Below are 26,421 nucleotides of genomic sequence, written 5' to 3' on the forward strand. Positions count from 1 at the left end.
TGTATGCATGTAGTTGAACTTCTTTCGCACCGTATGTAACCAACCATGCTCATCGGAGGTGAGGGGGAAGCACAACATATTTAAAACGTATCGTAAAAACGCACAAGACAGCATGCAAGTGTTTACGCACAATTGCGTATGAAAAATTTACTCCACGAAAAAAAGTGTTCAAACATGAATGTCACAGTTTTAGGACATGAAGCAAAATCTGATGGAGTTGGTTTTGGCAAACAATTGGATAATTGGTTTTCTTCTAAAAGATGAATAACTTAATAAGTGCATGTTCATTCCTCGACATAACAAGCCAACGCAAGTGTGATAATAATGTTGGTTTATTACCTCATGAATCTCATGTATTCTACAGCACGTTTGGAACTAATAAACATTAATTTTCTTTGGACCATGTTTGCTGGTTTAGAGTCAACGTCACCTTGTTATAAGACTACTGAATTACAGCATCGCATGACTACGAGTGAAGCTAACAACGGAGGGAGACCTTCACCAAGCTGTACATAATGGCTGACGAAGATAATTGTAGTACAGAGTCCGAGTTACGATGGTCCGACTTCCGATATTTCGATCTTACGATGGCGATACGACAAAATTTTTAAATATTTTAAATTTCGTGCGGCAGGCAAACGCAGCAGTGTACGAGGTACGATACTGTACGTTGGGACGCTGCTGGGATGTACGCATCTCCCGCCTTGTGTGATGTCTCACTCTCACCAGCGGTTGACGGAGTCAAGTTGTCTCGGTGTTAGCGCGTGTATTTTTTTCTCCTGGGTAGGCGAGGCCATCTTCGACTTACGATATTTTAGACTTACGATGGGGTCGTCGTAACACATCTCCATCGTAAGTAGAAGACTACCTGTACTATGCTCGCATTCCGCTTAAATATCCAGGCAATCGTCACCGAGACGCGACTCTTTTTCAGAGAGGGTCCCAATTGTGCGTTTGCAACCAAAAAGAAAATCATGGCCCTTGAGCAATTAAAATAAAAAGTCCTTTTGGGCAGTATGCCAATACTTGCGTTCCAAGCCTCTCTTCCCCAATTCGCTGGAGTTACTGCCATCGTAGAGTAGGGCTCAAAGTTTAACCGACGGATAATTAATTAAAAACAGATGCTTATGGTAAGGATGACTTGTTTCAGATAAAGGTCCCGACAGTGGGTGGCTCACCTGATGGATGGTGTGCAATATATCCTCGGGGTCTCCATGTTCAAAATAAAACTCATACTCTTGGCTTCCCTATGAGAGTGAGAGCAAGAATAAAACAAAAATATTGCACTTTATCGTTTTACAACCCAGAAAAATCGTACCATATTCTCTGGATCATAAGGACGCACTCTTTTATTTGTCCTTCCCCCACAACTCCGATTAGCATGGTAGGCTAAATGCAGTGCGAAAGAAGTTCACACAGACACCCTTCCCCCTCCACCCCCAAGGTATTTAAAAGTAAAAGTTGGAGTGTGCATTCTAATCCCAGTAGGTATACGTGTGCGAGAACAGAATTTTTTTTTATAACACCAGGTCACAAGTTTGGGTGCGTCTTACTTTCCAGAGTGTTAAAAATCTTAAGAATAAGGCAACCGTAAATCCTTAAGTGTTTTTGTTTGTATCACCATCCTACAATAAATCTCATCAGTAGGTTTTTCGGATACTGTGTATCCCCCAAATGCAAATCAAGCTCTCAGGTTTAAAAAAATTGGGTCAAGATAATGTGGGTAATAGAAAACGCCAGGGAAACTTTACGTTTCCCACATCTTTATTCATTTGGCAAAACAAGGTTGCAACTGTCAACCCAGCAGACTAAGTGTGATGGGAAGAGTTTAAGGGTTCACAAAACCTATTAAGAAGATTAGCAGAAACATGTTCTGCTCGTTTTTTTATTTAACAAGGTTAAAGGTTATATATTGTACATGGCACATCAACAAAAGCCTTTCTCCACGATGTTGGATGGATATGACTCAAGTGTTGTGTCCGACAGACACTCATACAAAATCAATCTCTTAGAATTTAATGTAGACGGCTACAATTGTATCCGGGTGCTATTTCTGATTATTGCTACCGTGACACTTTTTTATTGAACAGTAATGAATCTGAATTAAATGGTTATATAGGAGGTGACCTTGCCCTAAAATATTATCAAGGACCCATGTAAAGTTCAGGAAAAAATTAATAACCTATATATTAGAAAGACAATTTTAAAAGAACCGTGTCACTATTACATTTTTTCTTATATGCAAATGAGCGTTTCCAAATAGCATGGCTTTTCTACATAAACTCTTCACAGGATATCAAATTACACGTGTCATATCCACTTTCCCCAACTCTTATTCCCAGTGCCTAAATTGATCAATCATGCTCAGAACACGAATTTCTGTGTCATTCAATCTCAGGAACCATAACCATATTTCCTCAACCTATTACACATAAAACACACCATACAGCGCCACACTGCGTAGGTTCTTTCCATTGCGATATTTAACGCTCCTATGCGCGGTTGGATTGCATACGTATCTATGAACTTGTTGTGCACCGTACATAGCCAATTGTGCTAATCGGAGGTGCGAGGCAAGGACAAACACAATAAGGCAGTTCTAAAATAAGTTAGTTTTCAATCTAGAGGATTTAAAAGTGCATAGATCCACAGTTGCTTCCGAATATCGGAAGAACGTTGCAGACGGCCGCAGAAGCACAATCTGAAAGCGCACGATGCTGCGACCGTCTTTGTTCGATGTTTCGCAAGAAGCCACGAGGATGACCGGAGTTTGCGCGATGGTTTATGCTCCTTGACGAGATCGGCAAGGTATTGTGGTGCCACGCAACTTGTCGGCAGAAATTCAGACTACTTCTTCGATGTGCCGAGGGCTTATTCAGGTACCAACCTTAAATACGGTTCCTGAAGTTCCCACCACTGTGGGAAAAAAAACGGTGGGACATCGTGCCGTGCGTTTTCAGTACGACCCGAAAAAACACGTGGCAGAACTATCTGCCATTCAACGTTATCCGATTCTCCAGCAGTTGTTTTTATTATCTACCGGCCACCCAAAAATAATGCATCCACTACATTTTGGTTATGCCCTGCACTGTTAAAGACATGAACGTAATAAAATTATTGGCAGAGACAACTTATTGAAGACGTGTGTGGTCTTCAACAAGTTGTCTTTTCAACGTTGTAATGTGCGATCAACATTTTATAATGTTGTTTGTAATATAAATTAGTCCATTTGGTAACTCCTTTGATTAGCATAACTATTCATGCCAATTTAAAAACGGTTCATGAGAAAACTTATGCAATTCTCATATGGAGAACCCATGGTGTCAAGTGCAGTCTCCAAATCTGACTAACTATAGCGCTATTGATATTTTTAGGCAGTGTTTTGCTAAATTTGGAGTTCCTTTACCCAACCGTGCGACTGTTACTATACAAGGGTGATGATTCACCAACCTTGTACCGACCAAAATAAGTGAAAGGTCTGGTTCAATGTTCAACAGTCGGAGGTTATATTTTGACACCCGATTAAAGCACATCCCACATGAACGCCCCACAATAAACCCACACATGGCAAATTGTTGGGGTTAGCCACCAACACTGGGAAGTTGTTCAATTTTACAGGTGTAGAGAACAACAGAAGGAGGCTCAATGCAATTTTTGGTGGCATGGTTATCAGGAGAGAAAGCCCCAAACCGTGAGCAACACGTGTTATATTTAGTAATTAAATTTAATTTGAAGCCCCTTACCAGCACCGAAAGACCCACCGGTTAAGAAGGAAATTGAATAGCCATCATAATCCACATGCAACATGAATATATTCACACACGTAATTATTTAATTCCAATCACACCACTGTTACGAGTCGAATTAATTTCGAACTCTCACAATTAGCAGAAAGCTTCAGTAGCTTATTTATCCATACAAGGGGCAAAAACTTATCTAAAATCACCAGCATTAAATGGAGCACATTTATGCAAAAAAAAACACATTATGATTTGTGTGTTTATTGGTGACCAAGCCAAGACCATCGACACTTTAAAACTCGGTTCAATCGTAGTTGGTAGCCCAGATTCAAATACAGGGGTTCTCAGAATTGCCTGTATAGTGCTCCGACACTCGGCATGTCTGGAAGTGAAAGTGTGCACTGTCAAATGCAGGAAATAGAATAAATTCCCCCTTACTCACACGGCTTGATATGTATGGTGCAATTTCATTTCCTTTCTTGATTTCCAAGACCTGAGAGCATGGGGAAAAAAAAAAATTACAACCATAAAGAGCTCCCGCTCAAGAGATAAAAAAACTCACTCTGGCTTCTCCATGTGCTCTGAAGAGCCACTGCGCATTGCATCCTCTCCTTGCACAAGGCAGTGTTGACAAATGCGCTGGATAGTTTTGCTTTTCGTGCACCACTGCAAACGCAGCAGTATCAAATAATTTGTTGCGTACATGAGGATGATGTGTGACCATTGGGGTGGATTTAGGATTTTTGGAAACCGAAAAGCTCGTGCAGTTACACATGTCGCCGTATGCAACACGTATGTGATCGTGCTCGCAAATTTAACATTAATTTTTCGACGTATTACGATTCCGAGGCACGTGTCATTCCACGGCTGGACGAAAGCCTGGCATTGCCGTGGTGGTCGTGGGGATTGTTTGACCGCACTTCATCATCATGCTGCTGCTCGGGGGCAGGTTTGGTGAATGGATAGCGCATGGATGGTTCAGACATAAAACACCATCGATGCTAGCCGTGGCCAGGGATCAGCCTCGGGTCACTGGGTCTAAAGCAGTGGTGCGCAAACCTGTGCACCATCACTTCCCCGTGAAATGTTAAATGGAGGTTTTTTATCATCATCTGAACGTGATAGCAACTACTTCATAGGCAAGTAACCACATAAGTGATGAAACGAGAAGTAAAAACATCATTACCTGCTTACAAACCAATCCACAGCCAGATCCTTTCGGTCTGAAATGTAGGGGAAACAAAAAACGCTTTAAGACGATTAAGATTTACACTGTTCACAACAGTGCAATCACCATGTTTGCTTAAAATATATATATATATATAAATATGTTGGCACAATAACCGACAAAAAAGCATCACCGATTACACGAACAAAGCCCACAGCTGTATGCAGTAGGAAATGACAACGTCCATACGAGCCATAAGCGTTCAAATCAATTCCCCAAGAGTCACATGCCTAGGGTGCTAGGATAGATCCTATCACATTAATATCCCTGGTCGTAAAAGGGTACACGTGCAGCGCTGCAACTGCTTGCTCAGCCTCCATCTGAGTGGAAGCAACTAGACCAGCTCTTGAAAACCTTTCGAGTGATTTGGCCTACTCTTCCATACTGGCCAGACAACTTGGGGGATGGGGGGGGGCGATCTGAACCCATAATTTACTCCAACCAACACAAGACCTACTGATGGACTATTTGTAGTGGACCTCACTTTTTCTGCCGAGTGGATGGAGGCAGTGGGGAAGGGAGATTTAAGAAACTTGCCCCATTGTATCAACGGCAAAGCCAGGAAGTCTAATCAAACTGGCAATCTTTGGAATGCAAGTCCTAAAGTATCAAGTCTTGCAAATCGTACATTAAAATGGTGTGGTGCCAAAAACAAAAGCTGCCTCTACGAGTTTAATTAACGTTTCACCGCAAATAGGTAACAATGAACACGACTGGTAGAAATCGTGAAGCGTCAATATTAGATTGTATCGTTGCCTTGATACAATAGATTTACTTTATTTTTTAATATTTTGTGACTTGCTTAGATTTCCCTTTACTTTGCACTCCTATCGTGTGCCGTGTATCTTTTGTTGTTGCAACTCGCTGACCCCATGCCCCTTCTGGACATCTGTAAAAAGCTTCATAGCTCAGATTCCTCAAGGATAAATAATCTGATTCAAGAAATCGATTATTTCCTTTAGCAATGTGACATGTGTAGAAGCTAGGTGGCTGCAGAGTTTACATTAACCAATTAGATATACCCAAGGTAGTAAAAATAACAAATAACTTACAGCCCTTTAACAATCCACTGCTGGAGGAAGACCTCCTCCATGCTAGTCATAGGGGATTGGGTAACTATTTTGCACCACACTGACACGTGCAAGGTGGTGAAGGTGGGTAGGGCCCAGCAAAAGCCATGTTGTACTGTACTCGTATGCGTCCACAACTATGCCCCGTGCCTTCATTTACCTGCGCTGACCGGCGTGGTAAAGTATGGTCAAATAAGCCTTAAACCGCACTGGCATGGCTCGGCCCACATCCAGCAGCGGATTGACAAAAGTGTTGCCCATATGGACGTATTTTACGCACTTCTTGCAGCCAACGAGTTATTGGGATAGAAAAAAATACGGGTAAATAGGACCCACAGGACATAGCAAGCACCCACCCACCTTGGCATGAATAAAAGGAATTGCATTGCAAATCACAGACTTTGGTAAGGAAAGTACACTTGGCATCGAGAACAGGAAACTGAATGTATTTTCAAAATCATATATTGATAGATAGCACAACGCAACTCACTCATCAAATGGGTTCAAGGTATTTACAAAGCCAATTTCTTCAATCTTGGTGCAGTCCTTTATGGAAAACTGAAAACAAACAATTACATTAGCACAATGTCACATACTACTCTGCTATTACTATACCAAAACCACAATGTTACATAATTGGTCGCAAATAAAGTAAAATTATTACGAGTTAATTAAAACTTGATGCTTACCTTAACTATGGGCTCTTTAATGCTCTCTGGCTCAAACACCAAGGACTTGGAGCAAATCTTAAATGAACCTTTCACTTTTCTGGGGGGAAAAATGTTGCAAACACAAACAAATCTTAATTAGTTATTGCAAGAAAATGGCAACTTGAGACCTATTTGGGCTCCACACACAGCAATTAACCAGATACACAGCCTGTGAATTATTAAAACACCACTTTCAAAAGGATCTGTTTATTGGTTGTAGTGGAATGGCGTGTTTATGCGAAACGATTAATACCAAGTGTGTAAATCTACCCACCAGCAATTATGATGTTTCATGGATTGAAAAAATCTATTCATTTCGTTGACTTATTTAGCATCCCGTTGATAATGTGACTATATTTTTCTCAGTTTTTTCAGCTTTTTTTTCCCCCAAACTCTTGAAGTAAAATGTAACGTCATAAAATCATCCTCGGCTACTATCTATCGAATGATGGATAAAGGCCTCCCCCCCCGCCCCAAACCGTCACCATCTCTCACGGCTCGCGTTACGACGACCCGCTGTCAGTCCTGCACATGAGCACATTTGATCGGTTCATCTAAAAAAAAGGCAGTTATTGAAGGCATACCGGGATCAATATAATGAAATCAAGCGGTGGACAAGAGCAAGTTGGAGTGCTTTTGGAAAACTGAACTCAATAATAAATGAAAGGCAACATTCAAGTACTTCACATATTACCTGCTGTGACATACATTTCAAATCATTACCAATTATTTGGCATACAATTTGCATAAATCATACATTTTTAAAAATTCAAACACCAAATTCGTTGCATATACGGGTGAAAGCAACGATAATGATAATTGAATGGACGTGTTGTCACATGCTTAAAAGACCTGGGGCTACAAATCCTTAAGTGCAAGGGAACATGCACGGTAATTGGCTCGAGCGAAGTGCCTTGGGCAGGCTAATCAAATTGTGTGTATCATATCTATTTATAATGGGAGAATCCAATGAGCTATACAAAATCACATGTCCACTATGAGACCTCCTTTACCAGTGGCAAAATATAGTAATAGGTTTTTACCCTTTCAACTGGTACAAAAACTGACACCTTTATACAAGGCATCATGTTTGCAATAACCACAACACAAGCAGTTGAAAGGGTAAACACCTATTACTATATTTTGCCACTGGTAAAGGAGGTCTCGTAGTGTAAATGCTTACCCCGAGCTCCCAATACTCTGATAGTGCACTGTCTTTGAGTTGTACGCCTTTTGGCGTCATCTGGTCCAACACCAATGGAGACTAGGCTCTAAGAAAAGCTGTTTCGGGTGTGGACCAATCAACTTCAAGGACAGTGCATATCATTATCATCATCAGAGTTGTTTCTTTTTGTTTGCATTTTGACTGCTTGTGTTGTGGTTATTGCAAACATGATCCCTTGTATAAAGGTGTCAGTTTTTGTACCAGTTGAAAGGGTAAAAACCTATTAATATCACATGCCCAGTTGGTGCGAGTTAGAACATTAACAAATAATACACAGAGGATTGCAAAGTACAGGAAAGGCAAACAAAATCACCCAAAAACATAAGAATAAAACTAAACCAGCCCCATCCTACCTGGCAAAGACCATCAAGGAATTAACTTATTTTTTTAGAAGAGACCTGGTCACACACGAAAGCTCAACAAAATGGCTGATCATGTGCACATTTAGAGCAGCTAAATCATCTCAATGCACGTTTCTAAAGTGTGTGTAGATTACTCTGTGGGTGTATATTTGGGCATTCCAACGACAGGGCAAGCATATGCCTCTCATACAAACTTTCACAACTGGTACGATACAAACGACAAAACTCGGTGCCGAAAAGTCACCTATTTTTTAAATCCTTTATATTAAGTTCGCTTGCTTGCTTAGGACCGTGCAAATCTTTCGGTCGTTTCTTAACCCACTTCCCGTGATCCAATCGAGCTGACATTTTGCACACAGACTCGTTGTGCGAGACAATTAATGTTCGTGAATTTTTTTTCCAAATTTTACACTGTTTAGGGAAAACAAATTAAATATTTAATTACCAATTGCTTAATACTGGCAGACAATCATCTGACCCATAGGTGGCAGCCATCTCAAGCCAGAGGACGAGAGGACTCTAGCCGCCACGCATATAAAGGATGTAAGTGAAAAACTTTGTTTTTACGGGTTATACTTATGTTGCCTGTGCACCGCTGTCCAACACAGCCACACCAAATCGTTCGTATTAACCACGGTTCCCTTTCAAAAGTCAAAAATGATTACACCAAGAACTTACTTGGACTCAAGTTTAATGAATGAGTGGGTAATGTATAACTATAACGCCAATTCAGTTGAAATTATTATATACCTGCTAAAAAAGTGTTTACACTTAAAAAGAACGTTGGAAAAATGTAAATATGACAAAGAACACCACGGGTTTTTGGTTAGATTACATGAGAAATTCAGGCAGAAACGTCCTCTGCATTGACTATATGAGAATTAGATTTCGCTTGCAAAAGATTAGTACACTGTTTGAAAACACAATGACAGCTCTCCATTCGCTTGCAACGAGGATTGAGTCGGAGCCAGGTGGCTGAGGAATCCACGATACTGGCACCACCGGTGAGATTCTGCCCGCTGTGGTCAAACTGGATTCTCAAGGTGTGGCAAGTTCATGGTGTCAGTCTGACAGCCAAATGACAACGCAAATAATACTTCCGCAGAAAGATTCAGTTTAGTACTTAAAAATGTGGCCCAATTCCTGGATCTAGGAATTGTTTTCGAATCAAAATCAGGTGTAGTTGTCACGTGACAAACATCTAGAACCTAAATTTCGATTTAAAGACCTGTTCTCCACCTGAAGACGGCTGCTTGCGCTGTGGCCAAAACGTCGTGAGAATTATTTTATTATGTTTTATTTTTATTATTTTATTATTTTCCTTCTACGCGACTTTACCGAAAGAATCAAGAAGATCTAGAACCTAAATACAGTAAGTAATCCTGGATGTGCTCCATCTAATCATACCAAAAAGCCAAGCAGGTCGAGCCTGGTTATTGCTTAGATGGGTGCAGCGACCAGGGCTTTCCCAGCGTAGTAGTAGGTGGGGGGCTGCGAGGTGGTCGAAAGAGAGCAGTGATAAGCATTACCTTAAATTTCGATTTAAAGCTTTCGCGACTGCAGGGATTCATCTTCTTGGTTCTTTCGGTAAAGTCACGTAGAAGGGAAGTAATAAAGTAATAAATTATTATTTAATTATTTTATTTTATTATTCTTTTATTATGTTTTATATTTATTATTTTATTACTTCCCTTCTACGTGACTTAACCGAAAAAACCAAGAAGAAGCATTACCTTATTATGAATTCAATTGTTGTTACATGCCAACGTTCTCTTCCGGTACCACGCTTTCCTCCCACAAACCAAACACTCGTCAATCGAATCGGCCAAACAACATCCCAATGGTGGAGTCTCCTAAAGACAATAATATGGCAGCGTGAAAAATTATCGCACCTCCGATTCGCACGGCTGGTTACGTATGGTGTGAAAGAAGTTCAACATGGATACATACATCTGCAGGCTGGTGTCTACATAGGGTGATGCAAAGCTCTGAAAGACTTCCTGAAAAGTAAATGTCTTCATCTCGTGACGCAATGTCAACTGCACCAATTTGACGTTAATCCTAACCCGGAGAATTGAAACCAGCGTACCTGCCATCCTCCTTACTGGTGTAGAAAGCAGAATGATGTTCAAAGTAAAACTCGCCCAAGTCAAGCATCAAAAGGGAAAACCTGCAAAAGGATAATTACAAGAGAGATAAAAACAACTTTTGGCGAATGTATAATTAGTAAAATCAGGCAGATTTCACGACTGAGATTTCCAAGGAAATATATCGTAGAATACAATACGAAATCGCAACGGCATCCAGTATCGTCATACACGGTGCCAGCAGCACTACGAATCCAGCAATCAGTTCGATTCTTTTCCACAGCTAACACGAGTGGAGAGCCGTTCATACACCCCAACCACCCCTTCACAAACTTTCAATTACCAGTGTGGTGAAGTAAGGCCAAAAACTTCTCCAAAACCGACATAGCATGGGGAGGCCACTGGTGGATTTACTTTTTTTCAAAATATTTCACCTGGAAAATCTCGTGTAAATGCACTTGTACAAACATTTAATCAACTGCTGGAATTGAGCTGTACGTTTAAAACAAGCCAAACAATAGTAAAAAAAAAACAGCCATTGTGCATAAGAAAAATAACACGAGCATTTCCTGAAAAAATGCTCATTGGCATTAGGACTCATCACCACAGTATAGTCACCAATGATCACTGGTGCAAAGGCGGTCTCTGAAACCATATGGAGGACTCCACGTTCAATATAAAACTCCACCATGGCATCTGGTATTTTCCAACTCCCAAGTACGATTTAAATAGCATTAGACAATACAGTACACAGTTGTGCACCTGCTGTTTGTAGGGCGCCAGTCCTAATAAATCCTGACATTCATAATGTATTCAACTTCAACATCAGTTGCAGCATTATCAACGACGTAGGAATAAACACCTTTTTTAATCAGCCAATAGTGTAATTTGTGAACATGCTGACCAAACACACAGCAGTACACAAGATGCGATTTACATAACGCAAGCTGACTTTTTGGAATCGACAAAGTCCGGACGTGTGATTAAATATTGACAAGAAGCGATCGTTGATTTGGCCAGGCACTGGCACAAAGCCGAAGAACATCTACATTTAAAATTTTACAGCCCGGATAACAAACATGTTGGACAGTGGCCCAAATCAGCAATACATCGATGCAATTCCGTACATTATATTTAAATGAGGAATGGCCCAAAGCGGGCAACTTCTGCCAATTAGGCAATGCCAGCTACATACAATTGTATTATTATTTGTCCAGCAATGGCCTGAAATCAGGACATTTATGATGGTTGAACCCCCCTATTTGTTCACATTTTGGCTCAAAATGGATAGAAACAATACACGACACTGACAATGGGTTATAATTAACGCATCTTAAAATGGATACATTGTATAACCTGTGCTGAACGAGTCATTATTTCGAAATGGAAAGCTTGCGCAGTGCTAACAATGGGCTGCGAGCCTAATATTAACAAACATTTCACATTACCGACAATGGCAAATCTGAAAAAGGTCCAAGCATTAATCTCAAAAAGGGTACATACAGACGCATAATACATTTCGATTTAAAGCTTTCGTGACTGCAGGGATTCATATTATTGGTTCATTCGGTAAAGTCACGTAGAAGGGAAATAATAAATTAACAAAAATACAACTTAAGATAAAATTCTCACGACGTTTCGGCCACAACGCAAGCAGCAGTCCTCGGGTTCTTCACCGTAGTGATAATTTTATCTTATTATGTTTTATTTCCATTACTTTATTATTTCCCTTCTACGTGACTTTACCGAAAGAATCATGAATAAGACGCATAAATCAGTACTAGCAATGGGCAACAAACATTATACAGAACCGACGATGAACCACAATTGTATCGTGATGTTGCACAATGATTGCAAAATTACAAACTATTGACAATGACCTCACGTTTAATAAAATAATATAAACTAGTGACAATGAACTTTAGTTTATCAAAATATACGACTAGAATTGTCCCCATGTTTTGAAGGCCCTTAAAACTGCTTAAGTGTCTGCAGCCAAAACTTTTTTCCGAAATCAAAAAATATAACTGCAATCCTTCATCTTGGTGGCTTACGGGAGATTATTACAATAAATAATAATTTTAACGGAATCTTACGAAATATTGAGCTACTTAAATGTTAACTTTAATCGAATTTACGAGGGGACATTGCGATCGTTAGCCTAGGCCTGTAGGCCTCACGCGATTATTTTTTGGTTCTCCGATTGAAGCTAAATTGTAATTTTAAAATAATTACAAGCAACCACTCCAGGTATATTAACAAACAAAACTGTATTGGATTACAACGCATTGGCAGAGCACATTGCAAAACAGCATTGCTAAAGGCACGACTCACCTCTCCTTCTGCCCGGGCTTTTTCGCCACGAAAGCCATCGCGTAGAGCGCCCCCGCGAACGCCAAATTAATACGAAAATAAAGGATTTAAAAACCCAACTTGAGATACTTTAAACTCGACAATCGACGCAACTTTAAACGCGATAAAACACAGGCCTCTCGTTACGGTACGAGTCCAGAGACACAGTGCGCGAACTCACCCCATTCAACCTCGCTTTTAGTTCCTACGTTAATTACCAACGCAAATCGGCGCGTGATAGTCCACCAATAATCACCCCCACCACCACCCCCCGTTCAATCGACGCACGTGTTGATCAATCGACTCATTGAAGCGAAGGATAATTAAACGGAAGCGACGTCTCGACATCGACAACCACCGGCAAAGCAATTTTTGAAGTCAGGAGTGGAACGGCCTCCTTTTTGATTCCGTAGACCGCATAAGCGGGTATCCCCGTGGATGTCGCCGCCTCCTGATTGGACCCCAGCCGACGGGCCCGTGCGCCCCGCCCCTCGCCCCCCACCACCGTGCGCCAATGCGGACTGGGAGATTGAGGAGGCTGGCGAGACCCGGCTCAGCTGATCTGCGCGCGCTTCCGGGTGCGTTAACGTCAACAAGAAAAAGAGTTCGGTAGTGCAGCAGTCACACAAACACCAGCCGCTCACTCAACAAGAGTTCGGTAGTGCAGCGGTCACACAAACACCAGCCGCTCACTCAACAAGAGTTCGGTAGTGCAGCGGTCACACAAACACCAGCCGCTCACTCAACAAGAGTTCGGTAGTGCAGCGGTCACACAAACACCAGCCACCCACTCCACAAGAGTTCGGTAGTGCAATGTTCACACAAACACCAGCCGCCCACTCAACAAGAGTTCGGTAGTGCAGCGGTGACACAAACACCAGCCGCCCACTCAACAATAGTTCGGTAGTGCAGCAGTCACACAAACACCAGCCGCCCACTCAATAAGAGTTCGGTAGTGCAGCGTTCACACAAACACCAGCCGCTCAGTCAACAAGATTTCGGTAGTGCAGCGGTCACACAAACACCAGCCGCCCACTCAACAAGATTTCGGTAGTGCAGCGTTCACACAAACACCAGCCGCCCACTCAACAGGAGTTCGGTAGTGCAGCGTTCACACAAACACCAGCCGCCCACTCAACAAGAGTTCGGTAGTGCAGCGTTCACACAAACACCAGCCGCTCACTCAACAAGAGTTCGGTAGTGCAGCGTTCACACAAACACCAGCCGCTCACTCAACAAGAGTTCGGTAGTGCAGCGGTCACACAAACACCAGCCGCACACTCAACAAGAGTTCGGTTGTGCAACATTCACACAAACACCAGCCGCCCACTCAACAGGAGTTCGGTAGTGCAGCGTTCACACAAACACCAGCCGCCCACTCAACAAGAGTTCGGTAGTGCAGCGTTCACACAAACACCAGCCGCTCACTCAACAAGAGTTCGGTAGTGCAGCGTTCACACAAACACCAGCCGCTCACTCAACAAGAGTTCGGTAGTGCAGCGGTCACACAAACACCAGCCGCACACTCAACAAGAGTTCGGTTGTGCAACATTCACACAAACACCTGCCGCTCACTCAACAAGAGTTCGGTAGTGCAGCATTCACACACAAACACCAGCCGCCCACTCAACAAGAGTTCGGTAGTGCAGCGTTCACACAAACACCAGCCGCTCACTCAACAAGATTTCGGTAGTGCAGCGTTCACACAAACACCAGCCACCCACTACAAACCTCATAATAATACACATTATTCGTCGTTATTTTCCACAATACAAACCTTATCAATTGGCTGTGTCGGGTGGTGGCGGGTTTAACGACACATTTATATATTTACGCGATCTAACCCCAAAAAAAACCTGTATTATGGATGATATTGGTCGCGAAAGCCTACGTGTTAACAATCTATGAGATTCATCTTCTTGGTTCTTTCGGTAAAGTCACGTAGAAGGGAAGTAATAAAATAATAAAAATAAAACATAATAAAACAATTCTCACGACGTTTCGGCCACAACGCAAGCAGCCGTCCTCAGGTGAAAACCAGGTCCGTCGAGGCGACAGAGTCTGAATGAAACAGCACACGGGCTTAGAGCATATATATAAGCTGGGCGCATTGACAAAGGAATTTGCATATCAACAGGAATTTAGCATATTTATGGAAAATGCAGGAATGTAATTAGTACTGCATATGCATGTGCATTATGCAGGATTAACAGCATCAAAGGGAGCTGCAGTTACTGCTGCTGCAGCAGTTGCTGCTGCTGCTGCAGTTTCTGCTGCTGCTGCACTTGCTGCTGCTGCTGCACTTGCTGCTGCTGCTGCTGCACTTGCTGCTGCTGCTGCACTTGCTGCTGCTGCTGCACTTGCTGCTGCTGCTGCAGTTGCTGCCTTATCCATTTTAATATAACACTATGTATTATTCTACCCACCCTAATGTGTATCATACTGCTATATGTTTACTGTACAATTACGACACCATACATTACTCTGCACACTGCACCATGCCAGTGAGTGGAACGCGGTCTGAAAGTCACCGTTAACGTGAACACAATCAGTTAAGATCCGAAATGGTTTATTACGTCCTTCCAATGATTGCTAAGCCAGAATCCATCTTCTCGGTTGAAATTGTCTCTGTGTTTGTATATGTGGATCGCCTCATGAACGAATCTTTCATGATAGCCAGATGGCTTGCAGAGAACCTCTGTCTTGGAGAAGTCAATGTCATGTGAGCCCACTGAATTGTAACAGTGATCTGCCACGGCTGAGGTGTTTGTCCTACCGTGTTTCAGGTCTGCCTTATGTTCACGGATGCGGTCCGAGACATGTCGTTTGGTTTCTCCAATGTAACTGCTACCACAGAGGAAACTTAGTTTGTAGACGCCAGGGTACTGTATGTCTGGAACCACATCTTTTACAGACGGGACCAGATCACGGATTTTATGTACTGTGTTGAATCGGACCTGGATCTTGTGTTTAATCAGGATTTTGGAGATCTTTTTTGTGACCCCAGCAATGTAGGGTAAGGTGATGGTCTTGAAAGGCTCCTCAACAGGATCCTTCTTGATGGTTGGAGTGATGGCTTTGCGGATTGTGTAGTCGGAGTAACCATTAGCCTTAAGAGCTTGGCGTACGTGTTTGAGTTCACTGGAAATGTGTTCATGGTCGGAGATGCATTGGGCTCTATGATATAGAGTCTTGATGAGGGAATTCTTCTGGGATGGATGGTGGTGGGAATCCGGTTTTAGATAAGCATCCGTGTGGGTGGCTTTCCTGTAGACAGAGTGGCTCATTGAACCATCAGGTCTCCTTTTGATTAGGACATCCAAAAAGGGTAGCTTGCCATCATTTTCGACTTCCATGGTGAATCTGATGGCTGGGTGTATGGAATTGATGTGGTCGAGAAATTGGTCTAGAGCAGGCCGGCCATGTGGCCAGATGACAAAAGTGTCGTCTACGTACCTCTTCCATAAGGTCGGGCGTAGAGTGGCAGTCTGGATGGCGTCCGTCTCAAATTTCTCCATGAAGATGTTGGCTACAACCGGAGATAGGGGGGAGCCCATTGGGGTGCCCTCAATTTGCTTGTAGAAGGTTCCATTCCAGGTGAAGTATGTATTGGTTAAGCAGTGTCTCACCAGGGGGGGTACCCCAGCATTCAGTCCTTGATGAACCAAGTCTTCAATGATTGCGATGGTGTCAGGCACAGGCACCTTGGTGAACAAGGAAACCACATCAAAACTGACAAGCAGGTCGTCTGGGGACAGGGCAATCCCCTTGATTGTCGATACCAGGTCAGTAGAGTTTAGTACTGCAGAGGTGGTTTTTCCAGTGAAAGGCCGTAGGATTTCGGACAAAAAACGAGCCAGTTTGTAAGTGGGGGAGTTGATAGTAGAGACAATGGGACGAAGAGGTGTATCTTCTTTATGTATCTTTGGCAAGCCGTACAATCTTGGTGGCCTGGCTGCAGAAGGTTTCAACGAGAACTGTTTGGTCTGATCAATTAATGCGGTTGAAGCAGAAATGATGTTGTTGGTTTTGGAGACGAGGCTGTTGGTGGGGTCTCTTTTTATTTTTGTATAGCTGCCATCGTTGAGTAGTTCTTGAATTTTGTTGTTGTATTCTATTTTGTCCATGATGACAGTGGCATTGCCTTTGTCGGCTGAGAGGATGACAATGTCATCCCTCTTTTTTAATTGAGCTAATTCAAAACGCTCATCTTTGCTAATGTTGCTAGCTGGCATCTTAGCGTTTTTGAGGGTTACAGAGATTTCAGATCTTGCTACGTCTGCAGCGATGTGACTCAAGCCCTTGAGAGCTACATCTACTCGAGCAATTATATCATTAACTGGTATGTGTCTAGGTGTGACTGCAAAGTTTAGTCCTTTAGCTAAAACGGATTTCAAACCTTCAGAAATAGGACTGTTACTGCGATTAATTACGACTTTGTTAACATCTAGCTTTTCAATGTGTGGGTCCGGTTTCTTGTTTGAGAGGCGGTTGAATTTGGAAATCAAGTTGTCCTTACATTTAGTCGACATAGCGGCAGCTGAAGAGGCAGTCATTTTTTCCACATGGTCCCAATCCGATGTGGACATTGTTACACTCAAAGATAAGTGTGACAATTTCAACCGAGAAGATGGATTCTGGCTTAGCAATCATTGGAAGGACGTAATAAACCATTTCGGATCTTAACTGATTGTGTTCACGTTAACGGTGACTTTCAGACCGCGTTCCACTCACTGGCATGGTGCAGTGTGCAGAGTAATGTATGGTGTCGTAATTGTACAGTAAACATATGATACACATTAGGGTGGGTAGAATAATACATAGTGTTATATTAAAATGGATAAGGCAGCAACTGCAGCAGCAGCAGCAAGTGCAGCAGCAGCAAGTGCAGCAGCAGCAGCAAGTGCAGCAGCAGCAGCAAGTGCAGCAGCAGCAGCAAGTGCAGCAGCAGCAGCAAGTGCAGCAGCAGCAGCAACTGCAGCAGCAGCAGAAACTGCAGCAGCAGCAGCAACTGCTGCAGCAGCAGTAACTGCAGCTCCCTTTGATGCTGTTAATCCTGCATAATGCACATGCATATGCAGTACTAATTACATTCCTGCATTTTCCATAAATATGCTAAATTCCTGTTGATATGCAAATTCCTTTGTCAATGCGCCCAGCTTATATATATGCTCTAAGCCCGTGTGCTGTTTCATTCAGACTCTGTCGCCTCGACGGACCTGGTTTTCACCTGAGGACGGCTGCTTGCATTGTGGCCGAAACGTCGTGAGAATTGTTTTATTATGTTTTATTTTTATTATTTTATTACTTCCCTTCTACGTGACTTTACCGAAAGAACCAAGAAGATGAATCCCTGCAGTCACGAAAGCTTTAAATCGAAATCCATGAGATAGTAATATATCTCAAAATCTCAGGCGCGCTGTTCATCTGCAAATCCGATCAAACGCACGCGGATAATTTAGAGTCGATTGTACTTGCAATAATTTTGGATGATTGTTTTAAATTATGCATGTTTACCCAGGAAAGCCCTCACTCTTTTAGCAACATGCGTTTAGATTATTTTGCTGCTATACATTTCCACATGATGAGCCACTTCGTTGAGCTATGATTTGTGGCCAGGAAAAATTCGTTAATAGCTCAGTGGACTTTACCTGGTAAGGTAAAAAAACAGTTTAGTAGTATTTGTCTACAATTTTTTAAGTGATTTCTTTATCTTTCCTATACTTTGCACTCCTATCGTGTTTTGTATTGTTTGTTATTGTAACGCTCTAATCAACCCCTACTGGACATCTGTGAAAAAATAGCTTAATAGCTCATCGGATTCCTCCAGAATAAATTAATATTCTGAGTCTCATGACTCTTCTTAAAGAAGGTCCTTCCCAAATTAACAGATGCAACGTTTGCCCAACGTCCCGTTTGTTTACTGGAGTGCCGAGTTTGTGTCGTAAGGAGCCTATTTATTGCCTTTATTTTCCAATTGAGTGATTTGCGGGTAATTTGGCAAACGAGGACCCTGCCACTGACAACACAATGGCCTATTTTTGCGAATGATGTACTTGCCTGTAGGCATCTGGCAGTTCACTATCAAGCAAGTCAGACTACTAATGAGACATAATGATAGGTTTTTACCCTTTCAACTGGTACAAAAACTGACACCTTTATACAAGGCATCATGTTTGCAATAACCACAACACAAGCAGTCAAAATGCAAACAAAAAGAAACAACTCTGATGATGATAATGATATGCACTGTCCTTGAAGTTGATTGGTCCACACCCGAGACAGCTTTTCTTAGAGCCTAGTCTCCATTGGTGTTGGACCAGATGACGCCAAAAGGCGCACAACTCAAAGACAATGCACCACCAGAGTATTGAGAGCTCGGGGTAAGCATTTACACTATGAGACATAGCGCCACATTAAATACGTGTTTAATGTGGCGCTGCACTCTGATGTTGCAGGAGTGTTGTTTTAAAAATTAGTGTTATTATAACAATTCTATATTTATTTAAAGTTGCGCATTTTGATGTGACGTCACATTTCTCAACTCCCCCCCCCTCGTCACGCATCGTCACAAATGTCTGACCCCTCCTCCCTAAGGTGCGTGACGTCATTTATGGACAGCCCTTTAGACCAATTCAGACCTTATTGGTCACCCCGTGCCCTTATACATCTCAACGTTCACCCTACAAGGTCCCATCACAAGGGAGAAACAGAAACATATGTATATTTTAGATAGATTGTAAATGTTGTGGATTCGCTCTCCAACACACCGGTGTGCTGTACTAGCAACGAATTGGCATGTTCTGTTTCCGTGACAAACCTTACGAATGAGCTATGTCGGGTGGTGGTGGGCTTAACGACACATATTTCCGCGAACCCAAAAAAATGTATTTTCAATACATATATATTTTTCCCCGTATTGAAACGGCTGTACGTTGTGTACGGACCTGAAAACTCAATTTCCCTGTACAAGAATACGGGTTTTAACCGCGTGGGTTGACAGCTATGAGTCCAAATAAACACATTCCTGCGGAGGGAGCTGGTAGGAACGTTGGGTTACTCGGTCAATGTCCAGGGTCAACGGCGGCGTGGTGTATTCCGCAAATATGCCCGACTGTGAGGGCGGGCACAAGCCAGCGTGAGTAGGTTAAACGTTGAGTTTTATAAGGGCACCACGGGGTGACCAGCCCCTCCCCACCCAGCCCCACCCCTCCTACCCCCCACCCAGCCCCACCCTCCCCACCCAGCCCCTCCCCACCCTCCCCTCTCCACCCAGCCCCACCCCTCCCATTGTTGGATGCACGACGGACGGACGGACACAATAATCCCCTGTGGGCTGGTGTAACCAGGAGGTTCCTACCAGTGTCAATACAGTATTCTGATTTTGATGTATTATGACGTAATCGCGCACCTGCTGGTGTGACGTCAGCGCGTTACGTTTCCGTGCAATTGTCACGTCATCACGCAACTACGTCATCACGCAACCCGTTGCCTTCACGACGGTTGCCGTGACGACGCGCGTCGGCGTCCCGTCTCCAGCATAAAACTATCTACAGGCCCACACCCTCCACTCCCCGCCGCGTGTTCACGGGACGCTTAGATGGCACGCTTGTTGCGTTCGTACACTTCTTAACGTTGCAACGACAATGGCAGAGCGCAAGCGAGCGAGCAGCGCCGGCTACGAAGTGTTCAGGCTACGCGAGACGGTGGCGCGGTTGAATCGTGAGCTGATTGCTCTGAGGGCCGCCGTACACTTCGGACAGCAGCAGCTGGGATGCCTCACGGGCCTCGTTAAAAGGTGAAGAAATCGTCCAGGTTCCATAAAACTAATCGGTTTTTTAAAATATATAAATATATGCATATTGTGTTGCTATTCTGGCGGGAACAGGAGCGTATCGGCGATTTGAACGGTCCTTAGCGCGTATGGTTACCATGGGAACCCGCGTAGCAACACGTTGCGTAGCAACGGAGGGGTCGTCGTCATCATCGTCTTCACGATCTGCCATGGTCAGTCTACTGCTGGATGAAGGCCTGTTCCAGCCGCCGCAATGTAGCAGTGCACCGAGCAGTTAGCAAGGCAAATACCTGTAGCCTTAACAGACTGTTGGGGCAAGTGCTGTTAGCGAGCACCTATGATGGCTGGAACGGCACACGTCTGCCCAGAAGCGATGTTTGCACACTGCACCAGGTACTCATTTGAGGTTGAGTCGACCTAGGGGAGGCTCAGCACCTGTACAGATAATCATCACATTGCCTCTTCCCTAGCAGCTAGCAACTACCTCCACACAAAGATGATTTCGCCGCCACATCTCCACTTCACCACAGGGTTTGTGACAATGCCACTGTGTTGAGTTTAATTGTATGGACTTACATTTCATGACATCACTGGAGTTATTAATTAATATCTATGGCCACGCTCAAGGTGTCAACAGATCGCACGGCACACGCTCGGCTTTTCCACAATTATTTATTGAAGAAAAAAACACTTACAAAATGCCTGTGAAATGAAGTACTGTATTGCAAAACACAGGTAAGACACCGTGACTGAAAAGTGATCGCAGACTTTCCTTAATAATAATAGTTCAATTTGTAACGTGCGCAAATTTGCAGACGTAGTGGCCGCAAATCAGAGGCGCGGAGCCAAGCTCAGAATCGCTCGAATGCGTGGTTATAGAGGTGAGTTTTTAAGTGTCTCTTGAAGGAGGCGATTGAGGTGATGCTGCGAATGTGCAGAGGGATATCGTTCCAGACTGTTGGGGCTGCCACCGAGAAGCGGCGCATAGACACGATGACCATCCTGGATCTTGGTATCAAGAGGAGGTCGTGAGTCGCTGAGCTGCAAGTTGTCAATAATGAAGAGAGGTACGGCGGGCAGGCGGACATGAAGGCGTTGTGGCAGAGGCAGGCGATCTTGTATGTGACCCTACTGGCGATGGGTAGCCAGTTGAGAGCACGGAGACAAGCTAGTGAGTCGAGACGGGGATGAGTGTGTGCAATGACGACGCGTGCTAGGTTATTTTGTAGTCTTTGAAGTTTCTTTAGGTTGCCAGCGGAAGTCCGGACTAGGACGGAGTTACATGTCGTGTTTTGCAGTGAAGTTACTGCTGAGTACAGATGAGATATTACTCCGCTTTCTGAATGCTTACTCCTTATACAAGTCAGTTGCCCGAACCACCAAGGTATCACAATGTCAGTCAATCATATTACAATGTCATTGTGTGCCTTGAGGGTTCTAAACGCGTCTGTCTTGGCATGGGTTATGCTAAATTGAATCTTCTGGCTGTGTTGGGTGCTGCGAAGGTTACAGTTTGACAGTGATTAATTTGTTGGCAGCAAATGGAAATGAATTAATCCAGAGATTTGGACCATCCATCTGGTGAAGTTAAATGTGAACACTTACATTTTAAATATTGAAATTCATCAATCTGTTTAAGGCTTGAATCTGAAAGATGAATTTCAATCTCTGAAAGATGGATGAAGGGTTCCTTTGCACCTCGTAAATTACTTAAAAATATAGTGAACATTCTCACCAACATGCCTGCTCTTTAGATTATCTGTATGTATGTTTAACTTTTTTCGCACAGTACGTAGCCAGCCATGCTAATCGGAACTGCGGGGAAAGGACAATAAACTAAACACAAAAAGCAAATCTAAACAAATTATTTTTCAATCGAGATTTAAAGTGCATAGCTCCAGTGACTTCTTAATATCGGAAGGAAGAGTGTTCCAGACGGCCACAGAAGCGCATCTGAAAGCGCACGATGCAGTGACTATTTTTGTTCGATGGTTCGACCTCACAACAATGCACTTGTTCAACTGAAGGATGCAAGACAGGGTTTCATTTGTATTCACGTTTGCATACTTATGTAGTGAGTTCAACCGAGTCGCAGACGCACTTCTTAGAGGCAACACATATCTATTATACCAACACACGGGGTTAACAAGCTAACAACCTATGGTGGTGGACCACCAGGCTAACTGCACTAATTACTCTGTAACTAGCTACAACGGACCAGACCACAGCATGGGTCTGGGTCCACGTGTTAGTGACTCTTCAGGACGTAGAACGTGTAGATTCTTCAGGATGAACAAAAGCGGCCGGTCCCACTCAGGGACCCGGCTTATATCCTCTGTGGCGGGGCTGGTTCCGCCCTTAGCCACGACCACCTTCTTGAACCCTCGAGCAGGATCTCGACCCTGACACGTGACCACCCCTAGCCCCCACCTGGGGCCCCTTTGTCGACTTTACCGGTCACGTGTCGTTTAGGGTCAACCAGAGTGCCATGGCCTATAGTAACCCCATTCCCTTGGCTGGCAACCTCATACCCCATCCTGTAGGGGTCGGCATTGCACGCCGAGCGTGGTGCCACTCAGCGCTATCATTCATCGCACGCCGTGCCTCTCTAGGGCCGGCATTAAAAAGTGACGTCCACGATGTCACTACACTTACACAAACACTGAATCATTGTCAAGGAACTACCTGCAATATATCACCCTCCATGACCTGAAGGTGCACAGTTCATCATGCTCTTTCAATTTCTCCTGCATGCTGCTCCTTCACGCACCCCATGTGTTAGAGAACGGCACCGCAAAAAATAATAATTCACAACACTTCATAAATGGCCTTTTTAGCCTTTGCACCAAAGGGTTCTCGGTTTCAAAGGACCTATCTTTACAAGCTGGCCCTGCCTGGTCAAGGTACGCGCGGCCCTTTCTGGCAGAGCCGCTATCCGAGCTCACATTGTCTCACCACGGTCTACGCACTGCTTCCTACGTGCACGCCGTGAGCGCTACCGTTACGTTTGCTTCTTAAATAATTCCAGGGGGGGGAAAACGGATGTTGGAAAGTGTTACAGAATGTATGCATATATACGAATTTCCTTATTTATTTTTAGATCTGGAATTTAGCGAAATAACGTGCAACGCCAAGTTTATATTATAGGGGTTTTTTGTTGTTTGTGCAGTTAGTATCGATCAGGCTGATACCATCCACTCGCTATGAGCGGGAAACTGGTTTAACCACGAGCAGTTGCCCTGACTTGGAACTCAGACATCAGCTCTGCAAGCTCATCGCTCTGACCTATGATTCACCGGGTTACCTCGTTCTCACAACGCTTGATGTTATATTCTTTCAGCTTCACAACGCTTGATGTTATATTCTTTCAGCTTACTCAATAGCATGACAACTTTAACTATTCGGGCATGGATTTGCACATTCAAGTGCACTCTCCTTGTTTGCATTTTGCTGTTGAGTCTGAAACTTACATTGATATATTTTACTGAATTAATATCTCTACATTTTTCTTGTTTGAGTAATCTTAGTTTCTTAAAAGTGGATCCATGCAGGACATAAGTACACACCCAACGTTCGTATGATCTTGGGCATAGAAGATAACTTCAATCTAGATCTGAAGTTTTCGTGACTGCAGAGATCCATACTCTTTGGTTCTTTCGGTAAAGTCAGGTAGGTATAAAATAAATTAAATCTCGACGTTTCGGAAGCAACACAAGCGTCCGTCATCAGGTGTGACAGCCACAGCAAGAAAAAATTGCTGCCCACTACAGAAATTTGTTTCTTGCTGTGGTTGTCCCACCTGATGATGGATGCTTGTGTTGCTTCCGAAACGTCGTGATTTAATTTATTATATTTTATACCTATGTAATGGGTTCAATTTAGGCGCACACACTTCTTGGGAAGCAACACTCATTTATTAATTAACACAACGTTTACTCAACAGTTACTCTTACTCTACACATAGGGTGGTGACCACCGACCTACACTAGCTAACACACAATTGTATTTTAGCCGCTCCAGCGTGACCCAGCCAGGTGGCTGCTGGCAGTCCGCTCACTGTAGGTCTTCTCTTCTGGCATCTTCACGAGGTGTCTTCATTCTTCTCAGGAACAGCCCTGCTCTGCCTTCACACCACGCTTATATCTCGTCTCTCTGGCGTGGCCGGCTCCGCCCAGGCCACGCCTCACTTCCCAGGCCACGCCTCACTTCCCAGGCCACGCCTCACTTCCCCCACCTCTGGGAAGGTCCGGATCCCTCCAGCACGTGACCCCCCAGGCACCCCCTTGGGGCCCCCAGCCCTCGTACGGGCCAACACAGTAGTGACCGTTCTGTCACTACACCTACGTAACTTTTTCGAAAAAACCAAAGAGTAGAAGATAACTTATTGGTTAATCCTTACATGTAGGGTATTTAAAGTATACAATTAATCTGGGTGTACCTGCAGTGTCAATTTGAAAACTTACCCAATGGCTCACGCTCTTGTGAGTAGCTCATATGTCACAGGGGATTCCAATGACAACCGGCATTGGGTGCTGATTAATTGACAGTGTTCCGTGTGAGGCATATGAACATTAAATTTAATGAGAAATTTTAATGAGAATATTTAAAGCGCTGGATGAGAGAGTGACACTTTCAGCTTATGTGCTGATTTATTGGAAATGCCAAGGAATTATAAAGCAGCCGAAAAATTTAATGGGATTATAACTGCATTTCAGAAGTATTAAATATGTGTTTCTGGAAGCAGTGGTTATAATTTATGGGGTCAGGCCCCAATTTGCTTGCATGAGTAACACTTCTTTCATGGCGAGAGTTGAAGTCTTAACTCCACAAAATTCCAATGTTTGAGACATATCATATGTATGTTGAACTTCTTTTGCACTTTATGTCATCAACCGTGCTAAGCAAAGGGGAAGGATAACAATCGAAACGTAAAAATCAGTTCTCAAGAAATGAGTTTTCAATTTAGATTTAAAAGTGCATAGCTCCAGTGGCTTCCTAATATCGGCAGGAAAAACATTCAATACGGCCGCAGAAGCGCATCTCAAAGTTCATGATGCAGTGACCGTCTTTGATTGATGGTTAGCCAAAAGGTTTGATGGTTGGTACGTTGAGAGACCACCAATATAATGCCACTAGAACATAACCTCAACATACTCATGCTGCGTTGTTACAACGATCATTGGGCTGCAACCAGCCCATTCACCAACCGGTGAAGTGACCGTGGCCTGGATTCCCGTGGCAAGCCACACCAGCCCAAGCCAATTCCCACCTGGCCATGTAGCCACTTCTTATGGGCCACATGGCTCGCTTTGCTAAGGAAGCAGGCCAATTTCATCTGGGCTGAATTTCCACTCTTGAAAAAAAATTGTGAAATCACAATTGCTCAGCACAGGCCCAAAGGTCCAAACTGCTAGGCAGCCAGCAAGTAACGACGCTATTGTAGGTGTGTTAGATAGTGTATTGAGTTGAGCAAAGTAATACCAACTTTAGTGAATACACGAGATGATGGGAGGGGATTCCAAAGTCTAGCAAGTTCAAGGAAATATGAGAGTGGTAAGAGAAGTGTTTTGACCTGCGGCATGGTGGTTGAACGTCGTATGAATGAGACGAAACGATCAGTCTGGGTAGTCCGTGTCCTTGACATCACGGGGTCAACGTGTCAGAGAGACACGTGTTCAGTAACTTCTCTCATTTACGTCAATTTCAGGGCTGTGTTTTTTTTGTAAGAATATTGTGTAAAATTACGTACAATTTTTTTCTTTGAATACCATAACCTAGCTCAATCAGCCATGGCACGGACAGGGGTGCAGGGGTCAGTCAAGCCCGCGGAGCTTCAGAGTTATTTAAGTGTT

At 43.5% G+C, this 26,421-nt stretch overlaps 2 protein-coding genes across 5 annotated transcripts in view; one reads left to right on the plus strand and one right to left on the minus strand.

The window, feature by feature from the left end:
- Window positions 1–13,161, minus strand: part of NSMAF (neutral sphingomyelinase activation associated factor) — a 62,638-nt gene extending 49,477 nt beyond the window's left edge. Inside the window, exons 1-7 of one of the 3 annotated variants that reach the window (XM_061571926.1) lie at window positions 12,956–13,161; window positions 10,425–10,505; window positions 6,728–6,806; window positions 6,529–6,596; window positions 4,927–4,963; window positions 4,183–4,233; window positions 1,179–1,247 (exon numbers count right to left, since the gene is read on the minus strand). In XM_061571926.1, the coding sequence (XP_061427910.1) occupies window positions 1,179–1,247; window positions 4,183–4,233; window positions 4,927–4,963; window positions 6,529–6,596; window positions 6,728–6,806; window positions 10,425–10,505; window positions 12,956–12,960 (390 nt within the window). In that variant the 5' untranslated portion in view covers window positions 12,961–13,161. Of the gene's footprint in view, window positions 1–1,178; window positions 1,248–4,182; window positions 4,234–4,926; window positions 4,964–6,528; window positions 6,597–6,727; window positions 6,807–10,424; window positions 10,506–12,756 lie in introns of those variants that run through there. The other 2 variants (XM_061571923.1, XM_061571927.1) reach the window with 2 other exon arrangements.
- A 7,121-nt stretch (window positions 13,162–20,282) lies between these two features.
- The window catches only part of LOC133354810 (uncharacterized), a 63,106-nt gene continuing 56,967 nt past the window's right edge, over window positions 20,283–26,421 (plus strand). The window contains exons 1-2 of one of the 2 annotated variants that reach the window (XM_061571949.1): window positions 20,449–20,572; window positions 21,508–21,636. Coding sequence is in view for 1 of the 2 variants with exons in the window: in XM_061571948.1 (XP_061427932.1) it covers window positions 20,421–20,572 (152 nt within the window). In the remaining variant the exon portion in view is untranslated. Of the gene's footprint in view, window positions 20,573–21,507; window positions 21,637–26,421 lie in introns of both variants that reach the window. The other variant, XM_061571948.1, reaches the window with a different exon arrangement.

This window comes from Lethenteron reissneri, chromosome 49 (assembly GCF_015708825.2).
Source record: "Lethenteron reissneri isolate LAM-NWPU_2019-01 chromosome 49, ASM1570882v1, whole genome shotgun sequence".
NCBI classification, from domain to species: domain Eukaryota; kingdom Metazoa; phylum Chordata; class Hyperoartia; order Petromyzontiformes; family Petromyzontidae; genus Lethenteron; species Lethenteron reissneri.